At 35.8% G+C, this 20,252-nt stretch overlaps 1 protein-coding gene across 10 annotated transcripts in view; it reads left to right on the forward strand.

The window, feature by feature from the left end:
* Positions 1-20,252, forward strand: part of CDK8 (cyclin dependent kinase 8) — a 243,372-nt gene that overhangs the window by 59,026 nt on the left and 164,094 nt on the right. For 8 of the 10 annotated variants that reach the window (XR_014236821.1, XM_082365098.1, XM_082365093.1 and 5 more), the window contains one exon: positions 3,349-3,489. The exons of 1 other annotated variant lie outside the window; for it this stretch is intronic. Coding sequence is in view for 7 of the 9 variants with exons in the window: in XM_082365098.1 (XP_082221224.1) it covers positions 3,349-3,489 (141 nt within the window). In the remaining 2 variants the exon portion in view is untranslated. Of the gene's footprint in view, positions 1-3,348; positions 3,490-20,252 lie in introns of those variants that run through there. One more of the 10 variants, XM_082365091.1, reaches the window with a different exon arrangement.

Genomic DNA, 20,252 nt, shown 5'->3' on the forward strand with positions numbered 1-20,252 from the left:
TATTTTCAGTGGCAGAAATTCAATATTGTACACACTTGAATTTGGCATATTCTTATATAGGAAGAATTCTTTGTAGAAGAGAGGTCTACTACAAAATGAGATTGTTATGGAAATAGAGTCTGTTGTGGCTTTTATTTTGTTGTGGCTTTTATTTTATGATAAGAATATTTTTAGATCACCAGACTTTGATTCTCAAAGTCAAGTAATTATATTTATTAGTTTAGCTAATATAACGAAAAAATGATTCTGTATTGATAAACATTATTATAAGCTAAGAATTTAAATTTATCCTGTCTAAATAGGTAAAATACAAACAGCTGACTCAGTATCTTGCATTTACTCAGCAGATTATTTTTAAAATAGGATTTACAGAAGCCTTAAGTAACTATAAAATTTACTCCTTTATTAAATATAACAGCTACATTTTTAAAAAAAAACCTGAAAGGCCATCTTGGGGATAAGATTAATAATATATATAGATGAAAATCTATAATAGGATAGCCCAAATAATTTTGAAACATACAAAACTTATATCCTGATCGGTCTTGGGTGAAGAACATGTTAACACAGATTTCAGTTTAAAAAACAAAACAAGTAAACAAAACCCAGTATTACGTCAAGTTAATTCATTAGCAACTACTTCAGTACTGTGAGATATATTTTTCTGATATTTACTAAGTAATAAGGTCTTTAAATATTTCACTGTGTTTTGCATCCTGTCTATCTTTACTAAATTAGCGTGGCTGTGCATTTATTGAGCTAAATAAAAGAGAAAACATACGCAAGGGATTATAGTATCCTGGCTCAATTTCAAAATCTTCAAAATAATTTATTCTTTCATTCAGCTGTAGTTCGTAAATGCAAATACAAAATTTTGAAATAAAACTAACACAAATCCTAGTAAAACTGTTTAAAAGTAAATTCACCTTCTGAAAATAGTTAAATAGTTTTAAACTCTTTTGCTAATTTCCAGAAGTATCCTCATTTACATAATTTTAACTTTAACAGACTTCAGAAACTGAAACTTATTTTGGTGTCATATGCTTTCAGTTTTATAAAAAAATATTTTCATACTGTTTGTAGATTCCTGTTTTCCATGACTAAATGTGGTTTGATTCAAATTATTTTTATAATTTATCTGGAAAGAACTGTTTTCAAACAGAAAATAGACACATGAAATTTTCTCTCTGTTTTATGAAACTATTGTCCAAGGTTCATGCTAGTTGTAAATATGTTTTTCTTTTTTTGTTGGCTTCTGTTCTTTTAAAAGAGATCTAATCTAATCAAATTAGGATTCTGTTAATAAAAATTCATTAAATCAGGGTGGCCAATATTGAATTGAACATTCATCATACTGAAATCTAACATAAAATCAAATTATATAATCCAAATTTATGAGTAAATTTCCAGGCTGGTTTATAAACGTGATTTGTAATAAAACATAGTTGAGCATAGGAGATAGCATTGTATTCACTATGGTTTCTCACAAACTGGTATGTAATATTTAATTTTATATGTAGGTATAATTATGCTTTCACAAATTATACTGTTTGTAATGTTGTGCATATAGTCACCATTGGCTTTATCATCATCTTATTAATACTCATTTAAGCCAAATAAGTACTTTTAATGCTCATTTTAATAAAAACCAAATGATGATTCAGTTTATTAAAACCTATTCTTTATCCATTTTATTTTCGTATTTTAATTTGAATATTGAAATGAATTAGTTGGGGTAAGGCAGCAGAGGGTAAGAAAACAGTTGCAGTAAAAAGAGTCATTTAAAAAAATGACTTAGGTGTTGGTGAAATCTTATGGTATACATATTGCATATTTATTATATTGCCCTGGAATAAAAATGAAGGTAAAAAATTCCCCCACTGTAGTTTTTTGTAGTTATAAAATATTGGTAAAAAAGTAATATGTAAAACCCTAATGAAAATATAACTAAAGAAGTGGTATATGGCATCAGTTGATTATCTTACCTCCCCTAAATATTTGTTCCTTTCATTCTTACTCTGGCAGGTTTTAATTTTTTTAAATGTATTTTAATCTTTTTTTTTTTAAGCTCTGAGAGCCACTGGTTCTTCTTAAGGTGAACAGACTTGATTGTCACATCATTTCTTAGGATAAGTGACAAACAGTCTAGATTATTAAGAGTTATTGTAGCTCTGTTTTGTTTGTCTTTTCTTAAATACTTTGAAAAAATTACTGAGAAGAAAGTTAATATAATGTAATGCTGCTACTAAAGTATAGATTAATCATACTACATATGTACTGACTGATACCCCTTACCTTCTGAAATATACCTTTGCTTTTTATTTTTTCTTTGGAAGATAAAACTCCTTCACTCATTAGTCATTAGTTATTTCTTACCCATTTTCTACCTCTATATCATAAGAAAGTAGAAATGAAAAGATTAATGTATAATATTAAATATCTCACTCCTCTTTTAATTATTTTTATTAAGTTCAAGAATACGCCTGATACTCCCTCACAAATACTGGTCAGGAGTCTGGCCTTGTGCATATTAGACGCAGGCATGTGCACAGTGGTGCACGCAGCAGAGTTGGCTGCAGCTGACTTGTAGATTTTCTTGCAGTTTAAGAGTGCTTTAATTAAAATGAAACCTGTCAAGAGTTTGAAACATTGGATCTTGTTTCTGTTGAGGTACATTTATTTGTAAAATGATTTTTCTGTTTATAAAGTGGTATTGTGTTTACCGGATGTCCACTAACATTATATTGATACCTAGAAAGCTTTGATGGATGTTACAAGGCTGTCTTTTTTTCCTCGTCTGAAGAAGCTTTCATATTTCTAATTATGTCCAGTGTGAACTGGTCATTTACATGTTATTCCTTTGTGCTTGTGTGTACTTAATTGAAATATTTTCCCATTTGCTTTCTTTATAACTCATGTATTGTAAATAGGTACCACATCTATGCTATGTCAACCAGCCAGAACTCTGTTCTTTTTTTTTTTTTTTTTTTTTCATTTAATCACTACAGAATAAAAAATACTCTTTTCTTGAAAATTTTCACCAGATAAACAGGGGTCACGTAACTCTGAAAGTAATTTTTAATTATACTTTAAAAATAAAATCACATTACCTTCTACTTCTCTGTTGTCATCATTTATTTTCTGAGACCGTATCATATGCTTAGGAAATGACATTTTAGCTCTAGTTATTTGGAAAATTTAAGGTTATTTATGTTATCCAGCAGTACGTGAAATTATATTTTCAAATCTTTGGAAATCCCTGAGTGTTTCTTTTTCTGTTAGGAAAATACTATATATCAAACTATCTTTCCTTTTTTAAGCTTCTGGTGATATTCTTCTTTCTTTCAGCATATAATCAAGTTTCACAGAGCTTCTAAAGCAAACAAGAAGCCAGTACAGTTACCTCGGGGAATGGTGAAGTCACTATTGTATCAGATCCTAGATGGGATTCACTACCTGCATGCTAACTGGGTGTTGCACAGGGATTTGGTAAGTTGAAATGTAGTTAGGTTTAAGCCAGAAAGATGCATTTGGAGTTGGATGATTTTCTAGTTGTCTCTAGATATCAGTGCTATACAGGCCTGCAAACCTTATAGAGGAAGTGGGAATGCTACAGTCTCAAAACTAGCCTAGCCTTGTGCTTTTGTGTAACGCATCCTGCTTCTTGACATACGTTAAGCTGGTGCTTAAGAGGTGAAAGAGGGCACATTTGTTTTGCTAAGCTTTCGGGGGTTTTTTCAAGTCTGTAAATAACGTATTGGCCTGCTTTACATTGAATATTATATGCCAGACAAACTCTAGAAGTTGGTATATTTATGAGTAACTTGAAAATAACCCTTTGGAGCCTACTGTATCCTAAGTTGTATATTAGAAGAGGAGCGTTCACCTGCTTATTTTTAAACCCACTATGTTAGTAGCAGTCTCTCCGCCAACAGCCTTTAATAGTCATGATTGAGTACATTATTGAGTGCCTTGCCATGTTAAGCTGCAATAAATTTTTACGAATTTAGAAACTTCAGAAACTGACTTTCTTATTTTTATTTCACATGGCAGAATAGTTTATGCCCTTTTTTAAAAAAACCCATATAGCATTAAATTGGTGATTAAATTGTGCATTGCTCATTAAATCTTCATAGATTTAAATTATGTAAATCTCAAATTCCCCTTTTCCCCTTTCATATTGAGTAATGTAGGAACTCTAGTAAGGTGTGCCTTCATTTCCAACAATTATAAACACAATGCTGGAAGTGATGACTTGGTCTCTAGTCACATGTGTACATTAGGAGAAAACCCCGTCGCCAGCTTGGAGGTGGAGCTGCTCTGCCCCTCACGCAGATATTCTTTCCAGACTGCTCTGTGTTTAATGCATTCAGTCTCTGGCCTTCAGTCAGGTGTTTTAGTTTCTAGTTCTTTCATCTGTCTTCAGTAAATCTCCTTGAAATAAGTTTAGCGGTAGTTATTTTATCTCCAGTTGGCAAATCTAGAAACCATTTAGAGTAGGACCAATAACACATCAGAAATTTGGTTGAAATAACTTTTTCCCTTATGCAAAAAATTTTCCTTTATTTTTAATAGAATTAGGTTATTTTATTTATAAACAATGAATTTATAGAACATAAATATGAAAAATCTTTTGCCTCTTTATGAAGCTGAAAATAAATTTCAGCTTTTAGGGGTAGAGTCAACTTAGGGAAAAACTATTACTACTTTTGAGTTACTGACCTTTTTTATGATTCTAAAAGAATAGAATCTGGTTTTTCCCCATAGAGTTAATTATGCTACGATAACGCTACATTTTCTTTCTAATGTAAGTATTTTCTCATCACTAAAATATGTATGTTCATTAGATGAATACAAACTGATTTTTAAACCAGTATTTAATTTTTATGTTAATGTATAATATACCTGAACTACTCACATTAGTATTAACTACAGTGGTGAAAATAATTTCGAAGTCTGATTTCTTTTGTGTCTCTCTTGGGAGAGCTCTTTCTATTGATACGGCCAGAACAAGTTGTCTTTGGCACAGAGACCGTGTAGAGCAGGTCATCTCAGAAGTCTCTGTTGGTAGCATACCAGGAGACAGAGGCAGTGGAGCAGTGCACTTAGGTGCAGGTGGCAGAGGGATGCACTGTCTGTAGCTGATTTAAAAATAATAATGAAACAGACGAAAAGTAGTTACTTTTAAAAATTTTATTTATTTATTATTTATTCTTGGCTGTGTTGGTTCTTTGTTGCTGCCCACGGGCTTCCTCTAGTTGCTGCGAGTGGGGGCTACTCTTCGTTGCTCTGCGCGGGCTTCTCATTGCAGTGGCTTCTCTTGTTGCAGAGCACGGCCTCTAGGCGCGCGGGCTTCAGTAGTTGTGGCACGCGGGCTCGGTAGTTGTGGTGCACGAGCTTAGTTGCTCTGCAGCACGTGGGATCTTCCCGGACTAGGGCTCCAACCCGTGTCCCCTGCATTGGCAGGCGGATTCTTAACCACTGCGCCACCAGGGAAGCCCGTTACTTTTTATTGTTACCGTATGCTGGCAATTCTGAACAGTATCAGTGATAAAATATTCCCATCCACTGAGGCAAACCGCTCCTACTCCTGTACCCCTCTTGATATGCCACTGCTCTCTGTTTAAAAGTGTGTTCATCCAAAATATTTTGTAAACTGTAAGCGGTTGTTTTTCTGCTGCTGCCTCCTTTGACTTTCCCATCTGAAGTGCGGTTTCCTGTACTATCTGTGCGTGACTTCTTAGTGATCTTTCCAAACGTCTGACCCTTCTGTGCATCACAGGCACACTGCACCATCGTCTCCTTAAAATGATAAGCTCTGTCCCAGGCTGGATCCTACTGTTTCAGGTACCTGCCTCTTGAATTATTCTTCAGTTCTTGAAGGAAAGATTCATTATCATAGTTTTTTTAAAAATATGTGCCCACCTTCCTGCCAACTGAAAATTAAATTTTGGAGTTTGATATTATATAGTTTTTCAACTATAGCTACATAAGATATTCATATATGAAGTAATCAAGTATTTACTCTGAAGAACATTCTTTAGAAGCTGTATGATATGCCTTTTTTTAACCCCTTCTCAAATAGTTATGATTTGCAGATGAGATATTTACCCTATGAGAATGAATATAATTACGAGTTAATTATATTCTTTGCTCCTTTCAGTCAGGTTTAGATGAAATGAGGTGATACCAACCTTAATAGATCTACGTAGATATTTATTTGTTTACTTATTTATTTATTGGCCGTGCCACATGGCTTTCACGATCTTAGTTACCCAACCAGGGATCGAACCTGTGCCCCCTGCAGTGGAAATGCGGAGTCCTAACCACTGGGACCACCAGGGAATTCCCTACATAGATTTCTCATGTTAATAATTGAACCAATTGGTTAAGTTGCTGACTTGCCACAAGAAACTTCATATTAAGGTGGATAATTGGCATAGACAGCCTAAAAACACCATTTGAAAATAGCCCAGAATGTTACTGAAGCTTTCACTTAATAACATTGGCTTTATTATTAATAGAAATACTGACTTGAGATGACAGAGTTATGAAGTTCTTTGATATATATAGTTGTTACTTAATAAATGAAGATTAATCTTGTCAGTACTAATCATTATGTAGTAGCAGACCAGTAACTGGGATGTGTCATCCTTGGCAGGAAGTGGAGATCTAATAATGCTGGAACTCTTGTTGGGCTGAAGGTGGTAATGTGTACACACATGTGGATGTTTTAAGAAAAATGGGCTAGAAAGGAAGAACATTCAGTATTTATTTGGTGAGATAATTTATGAATCCAAAGTAAACTTTTTAGTTTTAGAGCATTAAAATATGTATGTATAAGTTGGTTTGCTTATACACTTAATCTGTTTGCTATAAGTAGAGAGAAATAAAAACAGAGGTGTGTGTAAGTTAGCTATGTTGTTTCCTTTGACTACACCCTTCTCCTTTCTTCTTTATTCTCCTCTCCTTGGAAGTGAAAAAATCGTTTGACTAATAGTCTGTAGTCCTGGTTCTGGCATTACCATCTGTATTAATCAGCGTTCTCCAGAGAGACAGAATGTGTATATTTAGAGAGAGTGAGATTTCTTTTAAGCAGTTCCCTCAGGCAGTTGTGGAGGCCTGGTTAGTCAGAATCTGCCGGGTAGGCTGGCAGGTTTGACAGACCCAAGGGAAGAGGTGTAGTTGAGTCCAAAGTCAATCTGCTGGCAGAATTCCTTCTTGTTCAGGGAGGTCAGTTTGATTTATTAAGGCCTTCACCTGATGGATGAGACCCACCCACGTTATGGAGGGTAATCCCCTTAACTCAAAGTCCACCCATTTAAATGTTAATCTCATCCAAAACCACCTTGACAGAAACATCCAGAATACTGTTTGACCAGATACGTAGGCACTATGGTCCAGCCAAGGTAACAGATAAAATAACCACCCTATACAAGTCGGTTAACCAAGACACAAGTTAAGGTAATGTGAGAAAAGGTATTTCTGGGTCATGTCGTCCATCCATCCCACCCCACCCCCGTTATCTGCTGTTTATATAAAGTAGGAGTGTTCTGTTGGGTTAAGGAATATTAAGATTTTTTTGCCAGATACCATAAAGAGAAACTAAGTGTGAAATATTATGAAAGCTTCAAATAAGGATATGTTTTAAGTGACTCAAAATGAGGAAAGATTTGAAGTCTGTTAGCCTGATTGTATTGAGTTTGGTGATTCTTTTTTTGAGCCCAGTCTATTAAAAATTTGAAGCACCAAAATCATATTCGATACTTTTTGTGTAGAAGCTAAGTTTGATTTTGCAGTAGTGACTGAACTCTTTCCTGTGAGAGGTAGTCCTCCTGGATTGAGTTAAAGCACACGGACAGAGTGTGAGAAGTTCTCACTAACAGCGACTCCATTGTGACCTGTTTGAGGACATCCAGCCAGTTTACTCTATCTGGCCTCTTTCAGTAGAACTGATTATTTTTTGTAAGACTTATTAAATTTAGGAATGGTTTTCTTGTGCAATCGTGAAATTTCAAACTCAGTTAATTTTTCTTTTCCTAGGAAAAATTCTGTGATAGATTAAGAATTTGAAAAACGCTTGTCAAACGTATGCATGCTGGTGTTAGTGAACTGGAGATTAAAAACACCGCTATAGTCTGGCTCCAGTCTCCTTTTTTTCTTTTCTCTCTTTTCTTTATAGTTATTTCCCAGCCAACCCAGAGGTTTCCCTGCCTTCCTGAATCCCTGCTCCCTTCATCTCCAGCATCTGAAATTCTATTCATCCTTTAAAGCTCTGCTCCTGCTACCTCATCAGTAAAGTGCACCCTCTCCTCCACCTCCACTCCCCCACTCCCACCCCAGTCACACTAGCTGGGAGTGAGAATGTTTACTTCTACACCCTGTAGCAGTTACTTTGAACTACCCCTGGGGCACTTGCTAGTTTTGGTAATTGTATGTCCTCTGTTTGATGGTAAGTTCCTGAGGGCAAAGACTGTGACTTATGATATGTTTGTATCCTGCCCAGCGCTTAGCAAAATACACATTAGTGTATACAGTATTGCTTATATTTGTTGAATGAATGAACTAGCCCATTTGTAACAGAAGCAAAGTGGCCTCCAAGGTTATTCTCCATAGCTTATCTCTGATATTACCTGATGCTGGTCCGTATCTACGGACACACAGAGACTCTGCTGCGTTTCTTCCTTTTACTCCCTCTTATCTCTGCTGTGATTCAGTGCAGTGGAACAGTGCAGAGAAAGTTCTTTTCTATTCATACTACATTTTAAGTCCTTTCAGCATCCTTCCTCTTTCCACCTAAAAGAGCTCAGCTCTCAGCAGTCAGTTCAGAGACCATTCAGCTTATGATACTGATCTGTTGACCTTTTCCATTGCACTCTTCCTCTACCCCATATTTTTGTTCCGCCCACTGAGACCTATTTCCTGGCCCTTTGTCTGTTTGTTCTGATGTTCTTCTCTTCATGTCATTTATTTTTTCCAATTTTTTTCCTTTAATCTTAAGGGTCGAACATTTCCATCATAGTTCGTTTACATCCCTCACTTTTTTTCAAGAACGTCTTAAAGTACCTTCTGTGTGAATTATTGTTTAATTGTAGGTGAGGGGGCCATACCTCCCTTCTCCTATACATCCCAGCTGCTCTGAACTTGCAGCTCTCATGTTTCACTTTAATAATACATTTAACTGACCAGTTCATTACTAATCACAATGTAAATATTTTAATTTCTAGCTAATAGTTGTTCATTTTAAATTTTCTAGTGAACTCAATGTTGGCTGAATTTTGTGCTTTTTGTTGAAAATATTCATGCAGTGTATCAGATATACCATAGAAATGATTTACACTCAAATCAGACTTGTATTTAAGTAAGTATTAAAGACTTGGGCTTTTGACATGTTTCCTAAGGAACTTAATAGAAAGTAGAGAAGTAGTTATGATGACTGGCCTATTTACCATTAATTTTCGTTAAGTATATATCAGGTTCTCATATGGTCATTAATGTGTTCCACTTTAAAAAAAAATCTAATGTCCAAAATGTCATTTGAATTATTACCTTAATGGTTTTATCATAGTGGTAATTAACTTGGAACTACCAGACACATAGGGTTGTATTTTTGTCCTGTGGCACTAAGTGGATAATATAATATAGCGTATTATATTATATACTATAATATAGTATTAAGTGAGATATACTGTAATATAACTTTTCACCATGTTGTTTCCTTTTTTCATTTAAGCTGAATTACAAGGCTGTATACAAAATTTGGAGTGTTTTGGAGTATTACAACTATCTGCTAGTTGGTCACTCGTGCCCTAAACCAATTCAAAATAGTTTTTGGGGGGGGGGGGTGGTATAGCTCAGTGGCAGAGCATTTGACCGCAAAATAGGCTCTTTGTTTTTTTGTGTGGTTTTTTGCCATAGGAAAATTTCCTAGAAAATAAATCTTTGTAGAGATTTCCTTTGGAGTATCCCAGTGGGGATGTGCTATCCTGTGTAGTATGTGATGTGACATAGCCCAGTGGGCCGTTGCATAAACGTATTTAAAAGATGCTGGAGCTATTTCAGAGCTTTAATCTGACTTATTAAAAAAAAATCTGATAGTGCCGCTGCCATGCAGTTTATTTTAATTATACTGGGTAACTTGGAGTCACTTGGTGGGGTTTTAGCTGTTTGGTGAAGGATGAGTTGGTTTCCTAGCAATACAGTCAAAATCTTGGAGTGAGCCATCGACTCAAACTCAGTTTCACAGGGCCTACTTTAGGAAGGCACCTAATTATGTATTGATGATAACATGATGAATTATTGGGGTGTTTTGGATCTGATTCTTCTTGAGTGAAAGATTGCCTGGTTTATTAGTTTTGCTTACTAATACTAAAGTTTGCTCACAATGATATGGTTAGTTGGTTTGTTGGGGTTTTTTAGGTGCATTTTCTTTCTTTTTTTTCACATCTTTATTGGAGTATAATTGCTTTACAGTGTTATGTTAGTTTCTGCTGTATAACAAAGTGAATCAGCTATATATATATATATATACACACACACACACACCCATATCCCCTCCCTCTTGTGTCTTCCTCCCACCCTCCCTTATCCCACCCCTCTAGGCCGACACAAAGCACCAAGCTCATCTCCCTAGATGCATTTTCTTATTGACTGTTGAGCTCTGTACAATAAGTGGAAGACTCAGAAAGAAAGAGATTAAGTGACCTGATTCTGGTTACTTAGAGAACTGTTTTCAAAGCTGGGTCACTGAATTTAGGGAATTTTTCCTCTAGATCAATGATTTTTATAAATTGCAGGTTGTAAAAGCCATAAGTGAGTTGGGAAATCACACAACACAACCAGCCTTTTTATTTTTTTAATGGAGTAGAGTAGAATAGAGAAAATAGCAGAGTGCATCATATGTCTTGAGGGAAATTATTGTTTCATGAAACTTTTGTTTCAGTTATATGTGTGTATATGTGAATATGGTCATGCAATATTAAGTGATTTTCTTCCTGTGGGTTGTGTTCAAAAAGGTTTGAAAGTCGCTGCACTAGACTGTTTCCCAAAAGGTACTTGATATGGTTAGGAAAAGAGAACATCAAGGGAAAAAAAGTAGTCAGATCTTTAGAAAACACTTTGTCCCAAATTATAAGTACTTTAATGTTTTATGCAAATTTCTTGACATTGATAATAAAATCATTTTGAATAGCTGTAGCCCTGTAGGAAATATGTTTTTCTAAGTAGGGTTTATTTACGAGTAGGAGAATTTCAGGCAAATTTCACCTTCCTCCTTTAATACCTTTCTAAATTGTCTGAATAGTTTGCAGTTAATATATATTATTGTTATATAGAAGGAAACGGAGGAAGATTCTATTTAGTCTTTATTAAAAGTTCACACATAATATTCAGTGTGGTTTAGTGTATTTATTTTATGGTGAGGATGATTGCTATTAAGAAAAAAAAAAGCCATGCATACACTTTTTTTTCTGCCTAAAAAAAGAGGACAGTACCTTCTTCAGGGTAAAAAAAAGAAAAAAGAAAAAAAAAAAAAAGAAAGAAAAAGGCAGAAAGGACCCTGCCACTGTCCAAATGCTGAAAGAGGCAAAGCAACAAAATAATTGACCAGCTGGGAAGAAAGGAGCCTGCGTTCTTGGCCTCTGTTCTAACTGCTGTTGCCCCTTCTCTGTGCTTCGCTTCCTTGAAATGAGTGTTGGGAATATATTAAGCATGTTTCTTTACAACAGAGCTTTTTTGAAGAAAAATGCTTTGTGACTGTCAGGTTTAATCACTGCTTATTACTTGAGATTTGCTTCATTTACTGGGAGTAAATGAAAATAAATAAATCTCCAAGGATTTACTCTGATTTTCTTATTTGTCTAATTGTATAACTAGTAAAACATATAAAATTGCGGTCATAAAATTTAGGCTTGAAGATAAAACATAGGTTTTATTGATAAGAATGGGTTAAGGCAAACTTAAATGAGGTTTGCATTAATTTTAGTTAACGTAATGAATTGTGTTTATTCTATAGTATATTTACTTAAATGACCAATTGGGCAGTTTTCTTTCTTGGAAGTATTTGATTGTTTGTAAACAGTCCATTTGATTTCTTGATATGTGCCACGTTTGTGTAATTTTGATATTGATGTTGAGCATACACAGTGAACTGTGTTCTGTTGTTTGTAAATAATGAAAAAGTGGTCTACTTAATTTTACTGAATAGCACAGCTGCAAATATCGTACCTGCTTATATGGGCAGATTACAAGTTGATTATAAAAATATTATGTTATTTAGTTTGCATATTGCTTCTAATCTACTTTTCCTTAGAGTCTGAGTCTTTTCAGACACTTTATCAGCACAATGCTGGAATCTTTTAAGTCAGATTTCTCACCAATCAAGAACAGATATTCTAAATAATTTAATTGAGCCTTTAAAAAAAAATGGAGTGTAAGATAATATCTTTGAGTAATCCTGAAAATTGACTAGAAGTAGAGGATTATCTGAGTTTTAAGTCACGTACATTGGTACCTTTTCTCTTTTTTTAACATAAAATGGAGCCAGACCCGTCTTTTCATCTTTTTGATAGAGAGTCATCTGAAGTATTAGGACTGTCTGGCACATAGTAAATGTTCAGTAAATGCATCTTACTTCAGTCGATCATCACGTTGCCCTAGAACTATGAATAAGTACCTTAGGGGCGGGAACTTTATCCATTTCGTTTACTGCTGTATCATTATTACCCAGAGTAGCACATATTAGCTGCACAATAAATATTTATTGATTGAATAACTGGATTCTTATCAATGCTACCTTCAAAACAGGTCTCAGATTGAACTACAGTAAGACGTCCTATAACTGAGATTTGAAGGTGGCGCATTTGGCATTGGTCCCAGTCCTCTGACCAGTGTCTTTTCTCGAATAAGAGTGACCTGTAGTGCTTGTTTTCAAGGAGAAACAGCTGTGGGAAGAGAGCCATGAAGGGAAGAGCAAGTTAGCAGGGATTCTGGAGTCCTCCTAGCTCAGTGTCTCTGGGTCAGTCCAATGAACAGGTGCCGACTAACAGGGAGATTCCAAAACCCCTCGCTGCCAGGATGTGGATTTGGATTTTCCAGGTGGACTTCCAGGCGTGCTCATTCGTGAATTCCTGTTCATTAACCCTACAGTAGCCTGACCCCCCAGTTCACACGGTTCACACGGTTGAGTTTTCTGCAGTCCACTTACTGCCTCTTGACTTTGCTTCTTATCGTTTCTGTCACTACTGTTCTAATCCATAGTACCTGGATTACTGAAAAAATGTCCAAGTGAATCTTCCCTACTTGCAGTCTTACGTTCCTATGGTCCAGTATCTACATAGCAATCAGAATGATCGCTCTGAAAAGCAAATCACACCATGTCATCCCCCTGCCTGAAGTTCCTCGGTAGCCTCCTACTTGTGGGGCAGGTATACTCAGAATCTGTCCTAAACATTATTATGTCTTCTTGCTGCAGAGACTGGAGAGCTGAAAGCTGCAGCATTGTTGTATGTATCAGTAAGATAGAAAACATGCTGGCAACTCGACTGTCATGCCATGGAAGTTATAAGACATAACCCAGTTACAGAAATATTAAAATTTTTAAAGGAAAGTAAAAAAATGCATAAAGTGCATTTTTCCCTTGACATTTGGTAATGGTAAGTAGCTAGGACTTAATTACTAGTGCAGTGGCAAATGACTGAGGTAACTGCTTTTCTGTCTTTAATAAGAATTGTTAAGTTTCATCATTATGTGTGATGTTTGTTCTAGGGTTTTGGTAGATACCTTTTATCAGGCTAAAAATGTTCCCTTCTATATCCAATTAAGTTGTTTGTTTCTAAATCAAGAACTGATTTTATTAAATGCTTTTCTTGCATCTTTTGAGATGGTCATATGGCTATTTTCTTTAATCTGTTAATACGGTAGCTTACATTTATAAGGTTTTATTTCATTTTTAACGTTGACCCATCCTTGTCTTAGTGGGATCAGCTCTACTTGGTTTTGATTTTTTTTTCTCCAGTTGCTGTTGGATTCCCTTTGCCAGTACTTTATTGTGTCTATATTCTCAAGTGAAGATGGTCAGTAATCTTCTGTTTGTACACTTTTTTTTGTTATCATGATTATACTAGCTTCAGAAAATGATTTTAGTCTCTGGAATAGCTTGTATAATATAGGAATTACTTATTCTTGAAAGGTTGGTAAAAGTCATCTGTAAAACTGATTCTGGTGCATTGAAATTAGGATGGATGATTTTTGACTACCATTTAAATTTCTTTAATAGTTGTTAAATTATTCTGGTGTTCTACAAAACCCTGGATAGAATAAACATTTTAAAATAAATACAAATTACCGTAATTGACCCTGGAAAAGGTAGAAAAACTAAATAGACTAGCAACTATGGAAGACTTAAAGACATTTGTCACAGGGCTACCTCTAAAAACATGTAACAAATGCACATTTTTTCACAGTTGCTTCAACCATGAAGCAACAGTTAATCCTGCATTATATAAACTGTTCCAGAAAGAAAGTTTCCTTAGTAACCTTGTAGGAAGAAAGCATAACACTGACACAAACCTAATAAAGATAGTAGATCAGTGTCATGTATTAATATTTATGCATATATCCTAAATAAAATATTAGCAAATAGTATCCAGAGGAATGTTAAAAGAATATTACTATGCTCCAAGTAAATGAAGTTCTTTTCAAGAATGTGAAGATGATTCAGTCTTTGGAAACCTATTAACAGAATTCATATTAATAATGCTAAGAGAATAACACTGGTTATCTCAATAGTTATAAATATAAAACTTTTGCAAAATTCAGTGTTTGACAAAGTTTAATATTCATTTCTGATTGAAATTCTTTACAAAAATAAGGAAAGAAGGAAACTTCTAAGCACAAAAAGTGTACATACCAAATCAACAGCTGTTATCTTTTCTGTTACCTTTTCTCTTATCTTCTCTGTTCTAACCTTTCTGTTACCACTATTATTTAACACTGTCCTGGAACTTTTCTGGTCTAAAAGTAACCTAAGTAACTGTGATAGGGGAGGCTAAATAAAATAGGATCAGTACAATAGTACTGTGCATTTATTTATTATTTGTTCACTGTTGAGTGAACAAATACAGGAATCAAAAGAGCCTTTCTAAGATATTTATATAAATGTAAATAATATAGAGAAATCTGGAATTATGTCCACCAAAATACTTGTAATGACCTAACTCTGTGAGGTGAGGTTTCAGGTAAATTTTACTTTCTTTGTACTTTTCTGTATTTTAATTTTCTACAAGAATGTCTATTTTTATTACTTTAATTCTTAAAAAGCTGTTACTAATAATAAACAGTTTTTTAATCAATAAAAGGCATAAGTAACTAGAAGCTAGAAAGGTGATCAAAAACAATTAGGGGCATCTCATAGGGTGATGTAGAAAAATCATCTTGGGGGTATTATCCAATCATGAATGGGTACCTCGCCCCCCAGAAGTCTTCAGTTAAGAATCACTTCAGTTGTGAGTCACTATTAACAGATTATAGTGTTAGCTGTCATTATATATTTTGGACTTTTAATATATCAAGCATTGTATTAAGTCTTCTGTGTGCATTAGTAACATTTATCTTTGCAACACTAACTTGTCATTATTTTTATCCATATTTTATAAATGAGAAAATGGAGGTGAAGGTCACAGAACTAATAGCTGAGAGCATCCTTGATTTTCTTTTAGCCTGTTCTTAACCATTTAACCATACTTCCTCATCTTCTGAAGAAGTCTATTATATTCCTCAAATGTTTAGGGGAAGAAAAATGTTGAGAACTATTGGTCTAAAGTCTGTGTCTGTTCAAATATAGAAAAAAATTATAGTATCAGATAAAGTATATTTTACTTCAAAAGACTGAAACATATTTTGTAACAGCAGAATGATTAAAATAATGAATATACACCAAAGAACTTATGGTTTGTTCAATTTGGCAGTTGTACAAAAGGAAATAGAAATATATAATTATGTACTTTGACATTCTTCAAATCAGATTTTGACAAAATTTTTTAAATAAAGAATGAGCAAAAATTATAGAATGAAGCAATGTGATATAATAGAATTGCTTGGCATTTAGGGCTATATAAAGGAACATATTTTAAAATAAACGTTCACTGGGAATTCCTTGGCGGTCCAGTGGTTAGGGCTCCAAGCTTTCGCTGCCGAGGGCCCACGTTCAGTCTCTGGTTGGGGAACTAAGAAACCCGCAAGCCGTGTGGCACAGCCAAAAAATAAAAAGAATAGAGAAAAAAAGAAAAACCATTCGCTAAAAATGTATGTCTAGAAAAGTTCAGTGTGTACTAGAAGATGAAGATATTCATGGTAAGTATTCACAGAGACACAAATTCTATATTAATTTCTCAGAACACAATAAAAAAAAACTACAAGTAAAAGCAGAATTATATTTTCTTAGCTATTAGACATCAACTGAAAATGTGCCATTTGAGATACAGATCAGTATGTGTCATAGTACAAAATGATTAACAACCAAACTGAAACAAAGTCATTGAGTGTCCAGAAAGTGTGCCACCAGGTTGTGTTGTTTATAAGTGTGTAAGTTTAGTTCTGAAAAAATCTTGGAGAACAGCACTTAACAGTGGTTTCTTAGGGATCCCTGTCTTCTTTTCATAGACAGATCCATTAAAAACCAGCTTTTCTTGTTGACTCAGAGTCTCCATTTTGCCTTGATAACGTTAGTGAATATGAAGACGCTGGTTTTACTCCTAGAATAACAAGTCGTCAACTTGACAGAGATGCCAGTGTTCTGCACTTCCGTACCTGTGTGAGATACCTCTGATTGGTAATGGAAGTTTCCGGACCAGCCCAATTCCTGTCTTTTTCAAGATGCAGCTCTGTGCAGTCCTTAGTCTTCTACCAGAGCTGGCCCCTTAAATGAAACTACTTTGCCATCCCTGCTGTATGCCAGAATCATCAGTGTGCTGTTTGCCATCGTGACAGAGCCTGGAGAACAGAAAGCCTCTACAGGAATGGTTATCTCTGTAACACAGACATATTGCTTTAGGAAATGTCAGTGGGGTTTTTTTTGGAGCACAACAACATAAAACAAGAAGAAAAGCCATGAGACTGTAAAACAAGGGCATGTTCTTTTAATTACAAACACAGGTTTTTTTCTGGGAGAAATAAAGCAAGAGAAGGCTATCGTAGTTTCAGACAATCAAATTATACTTCAAACAAGTATCTCATTGATCTATTTCACTGTTCAGCAGGCAGTAAAGGGTGTTCTATAATCATTTCTGTGCATAAGATAACTATTCTCGAAGATGTTATCATGATGTTATAATACTTTTAAGTCATGTTGGACCTCTGCTCTCTATAGCAACAAATAGTTTAATGGAGTATGTGCCTCATCAAAATGTCACCAGCAAAGTATGTTTTTTTAAGGTGATTATGTCTGATGGCACATGAAAGATCACAGACTATTTACCAAAGTCATGGTTATTACTGATTGTTTCATGAATTATCACCAGTTACTTGGATGCTTTGGCTCTAGAGCTTAAAACTGCTAACAAATTCTCCCACTGAAAAAAGAAAGAAAAGAAATTAGCTTTTTGGAGAATATAATATTGTTTCAATGTGGCATTAAGTACGAAGACAAAAATTATCCATCAAGTCTTTTGAAGCCTTCCTTAAAACTGATTAAGCAACAAAACAAATACTGACAAGAGTATTCATGATCTCTATGGCTTTTCTGCCAGTTTCTCTTGAGATTTCCATTAGACCACATTCACAAAAGAAATTTAGTGTGAGATTTGTCTACTAAATCAGAGTATCACGCCCTGGATACCACCATGGGAGACACCATGAGGAGGGACTCATTGTTTATAAACAGTTTTATTAAAACAGCACTTAAAACCATTCTCTTTTGTTTATGACTACATAGCATGCCCAAACTGAACTTAAATCCACTAATTTAAGTGTGCGTGGTGACTCTCGGCCCCAAGATCTACTTCAGATCGTGCGATAGGCAGTGAGTTGTCTTGCAAAGCAAGTTTTAATTATTAGCTGGAGCTTTGGCCCCAAACCCTAATACTAGGCAAGACTTTGACAGAGAAACTGTTCCTCACCAATGCTCAAACCCGCTTGGGACTTGGCCAGTCCAGTGAATCTATAATAAAATGAAGACCAAGAGAGGGAGTTTCTCCCCCTTTGCCTAGTAGCAGGCTGACCAGTACCACCCATCCCAGGGCTTCTCAGATCTGGGTCCGGCTGCTGAATGAGTAAGAAAGCAAAAGAGAGAGAGAGAGCTTTTCCACTCCATCTAAAATAGAAGGAGGAAAGTGATGCCCATGTGTGCTTGTGCTTTTGCCAGATATGGAAGTAATCTTTTAGGAGCACTTAAGTGCTAGAAAAATCCATCGCAGCAAGCCAGTTAATCAGCTTGTAACTCTGGAGGAGGGAGTGGGATTTGGTATGTGGTGGAGGAGTGATGGGTGGTAAAAGAGTCTTTAACTCTTAACTGTGTGTGGCCTCATAGTTTGAATTGTTTATAATCAGAGTGTATTCATGTATTACTTACATCATTAGAGGGTGGGCGTGGAGAATCAGGTTTTGCCAAGTAATGCAGAGGAAAGTTCTTATGGTAGAAATAACGGGCTAGCACTGACATAGTTGTGTAAGGTCTAGTCACAGAACGCTGCAAACACATGTGTGGCAGGAGAGTGGTGGAAGGCGGGGCTGGAGAGATAAGTGGGTTAGAGCTTGCAGGTGCCTGGCATTCCATCATAAAGACTTCTACCTTATTCACAGGCGGTGAGGGGCCACGTGAAGGTGAAATACTTTAGTAATAAAGCACAACAACAGCATTCAAAGAAATTTTGAAAAGGTCGTCCCTACCTCTGTCACTGTAACCTTTTTTGTTTTTCTAGTCCTTACTCAACACTTCTTTTTTTTAACCCAGTTGTAATCACAGTCTATATATAATTTTCTGTTCCACTGTTTTCCTAATAATTTCCTCTGTTACTGTGGAAGATTTTAAACAAGGGAGTGATGATGTGATCAGCTTTCTCTTTTAGGAAGGTAACCCTGGCAATAGTACAGAAGACTGAATTGACGGGAGGAGAATCAAAATGGGGTTCAAGAGATGTCTAGGAGGTCCTGCCCTGATGAACCATGAGAAGAGAGTTCTAGCCCAAATATCAAGTCCCCTCCTGAGCCACACCGTGACTGAGAGCAGGCCTTTCCCTCGGCCAGATAGACGGGCTGCCTCTTCTCTTGGAGGGCCACCCCTGCTGTGGGCATTTCACGCGAGTCTCTGAGCCCTGGTTTCCTGTGAAGCAGGCTGAGCTCTGCAGTGTCCCTGATGAGCAGCTTTGTTTGTGGTTGGCAGCTCCACGTGGCTCACAGGGAATATTGTTAGTGCTGCACTTCCTTTTGGTGCTTCACCAGCTGTCTCAGTGGGCAGGAGTGTGTGTGTGATGATAGAGATTCTGAAAACATTTTCTTGAACAACACATTATAGTTATGGTAATACACGTCCATTTAAAGCTTGCTACATAATTAGCTTCAGAAGGGTCTGTTAGGAACGGGCACTGCGCTGCTCAGAGAGCGGGCACACCCTGCTACTGCCCCCCACCCCCGTCTCCTTGATCGCACTTGGGCAAGTCATGCACTCGCTCTGGTGCCTAGTTTCCTCATCTTAAAAACTGTAGGAATTTTCAACCTTTGAAATGTATGTGCTACCATTTCAGCAGTGTCTTTTCACTGAGGATAAAAAAATAATTTTGATCGTTGGTAGTTGGTAGAATAATACACTGTAAGTTACATTTTATCAGTAATAGCATAGGGGCTGTCATTAAATATGGTCAGGGAAGCCTGTGAATTGGTTACCACTGTAAACAGCCTTCATTAAAATCTTTAATTTGATTCCAAGATTGCTTTGATGGGTATTTGAAAGGCGTCGTGATCTGGTTTCACTTTTATTCAGCAGACTGGTAGAACTGCAGTCAGACCAGGCGGAAGGCAGGGTGGCAACCTGAGAGACGTTTGGGGACTGCCCCTTCCTCCTTTCCCTCTCTCCTCCTCCTTGAAGAGGGACAACCCTTATATGTTAGTATAGTAGATACCACTGTGATAGATTTTAGATGGCAGTTAATCTTGTTATTTTTAGAGACTTAAGACCTGTTTGAAATATTACTTTTGTAAAATCTCACTTTAAATGTTAGCTTCCTTTTTTATTTAAAAATGAAAACCTCAAAGATGTTCAG

Source organism: Balaenoptera borealis, assembly GCF_965194805.1.
Source record: "Balaenoptera borealis genome assembly, chromosome: 18".
Classification (NCBI taxonomy): Eukaryota; Metazoa; Chordata; class Mammalia; order Artiodactyla; family Balaenopteridae; genus Balaenoptera; species Balaenoptera borealis.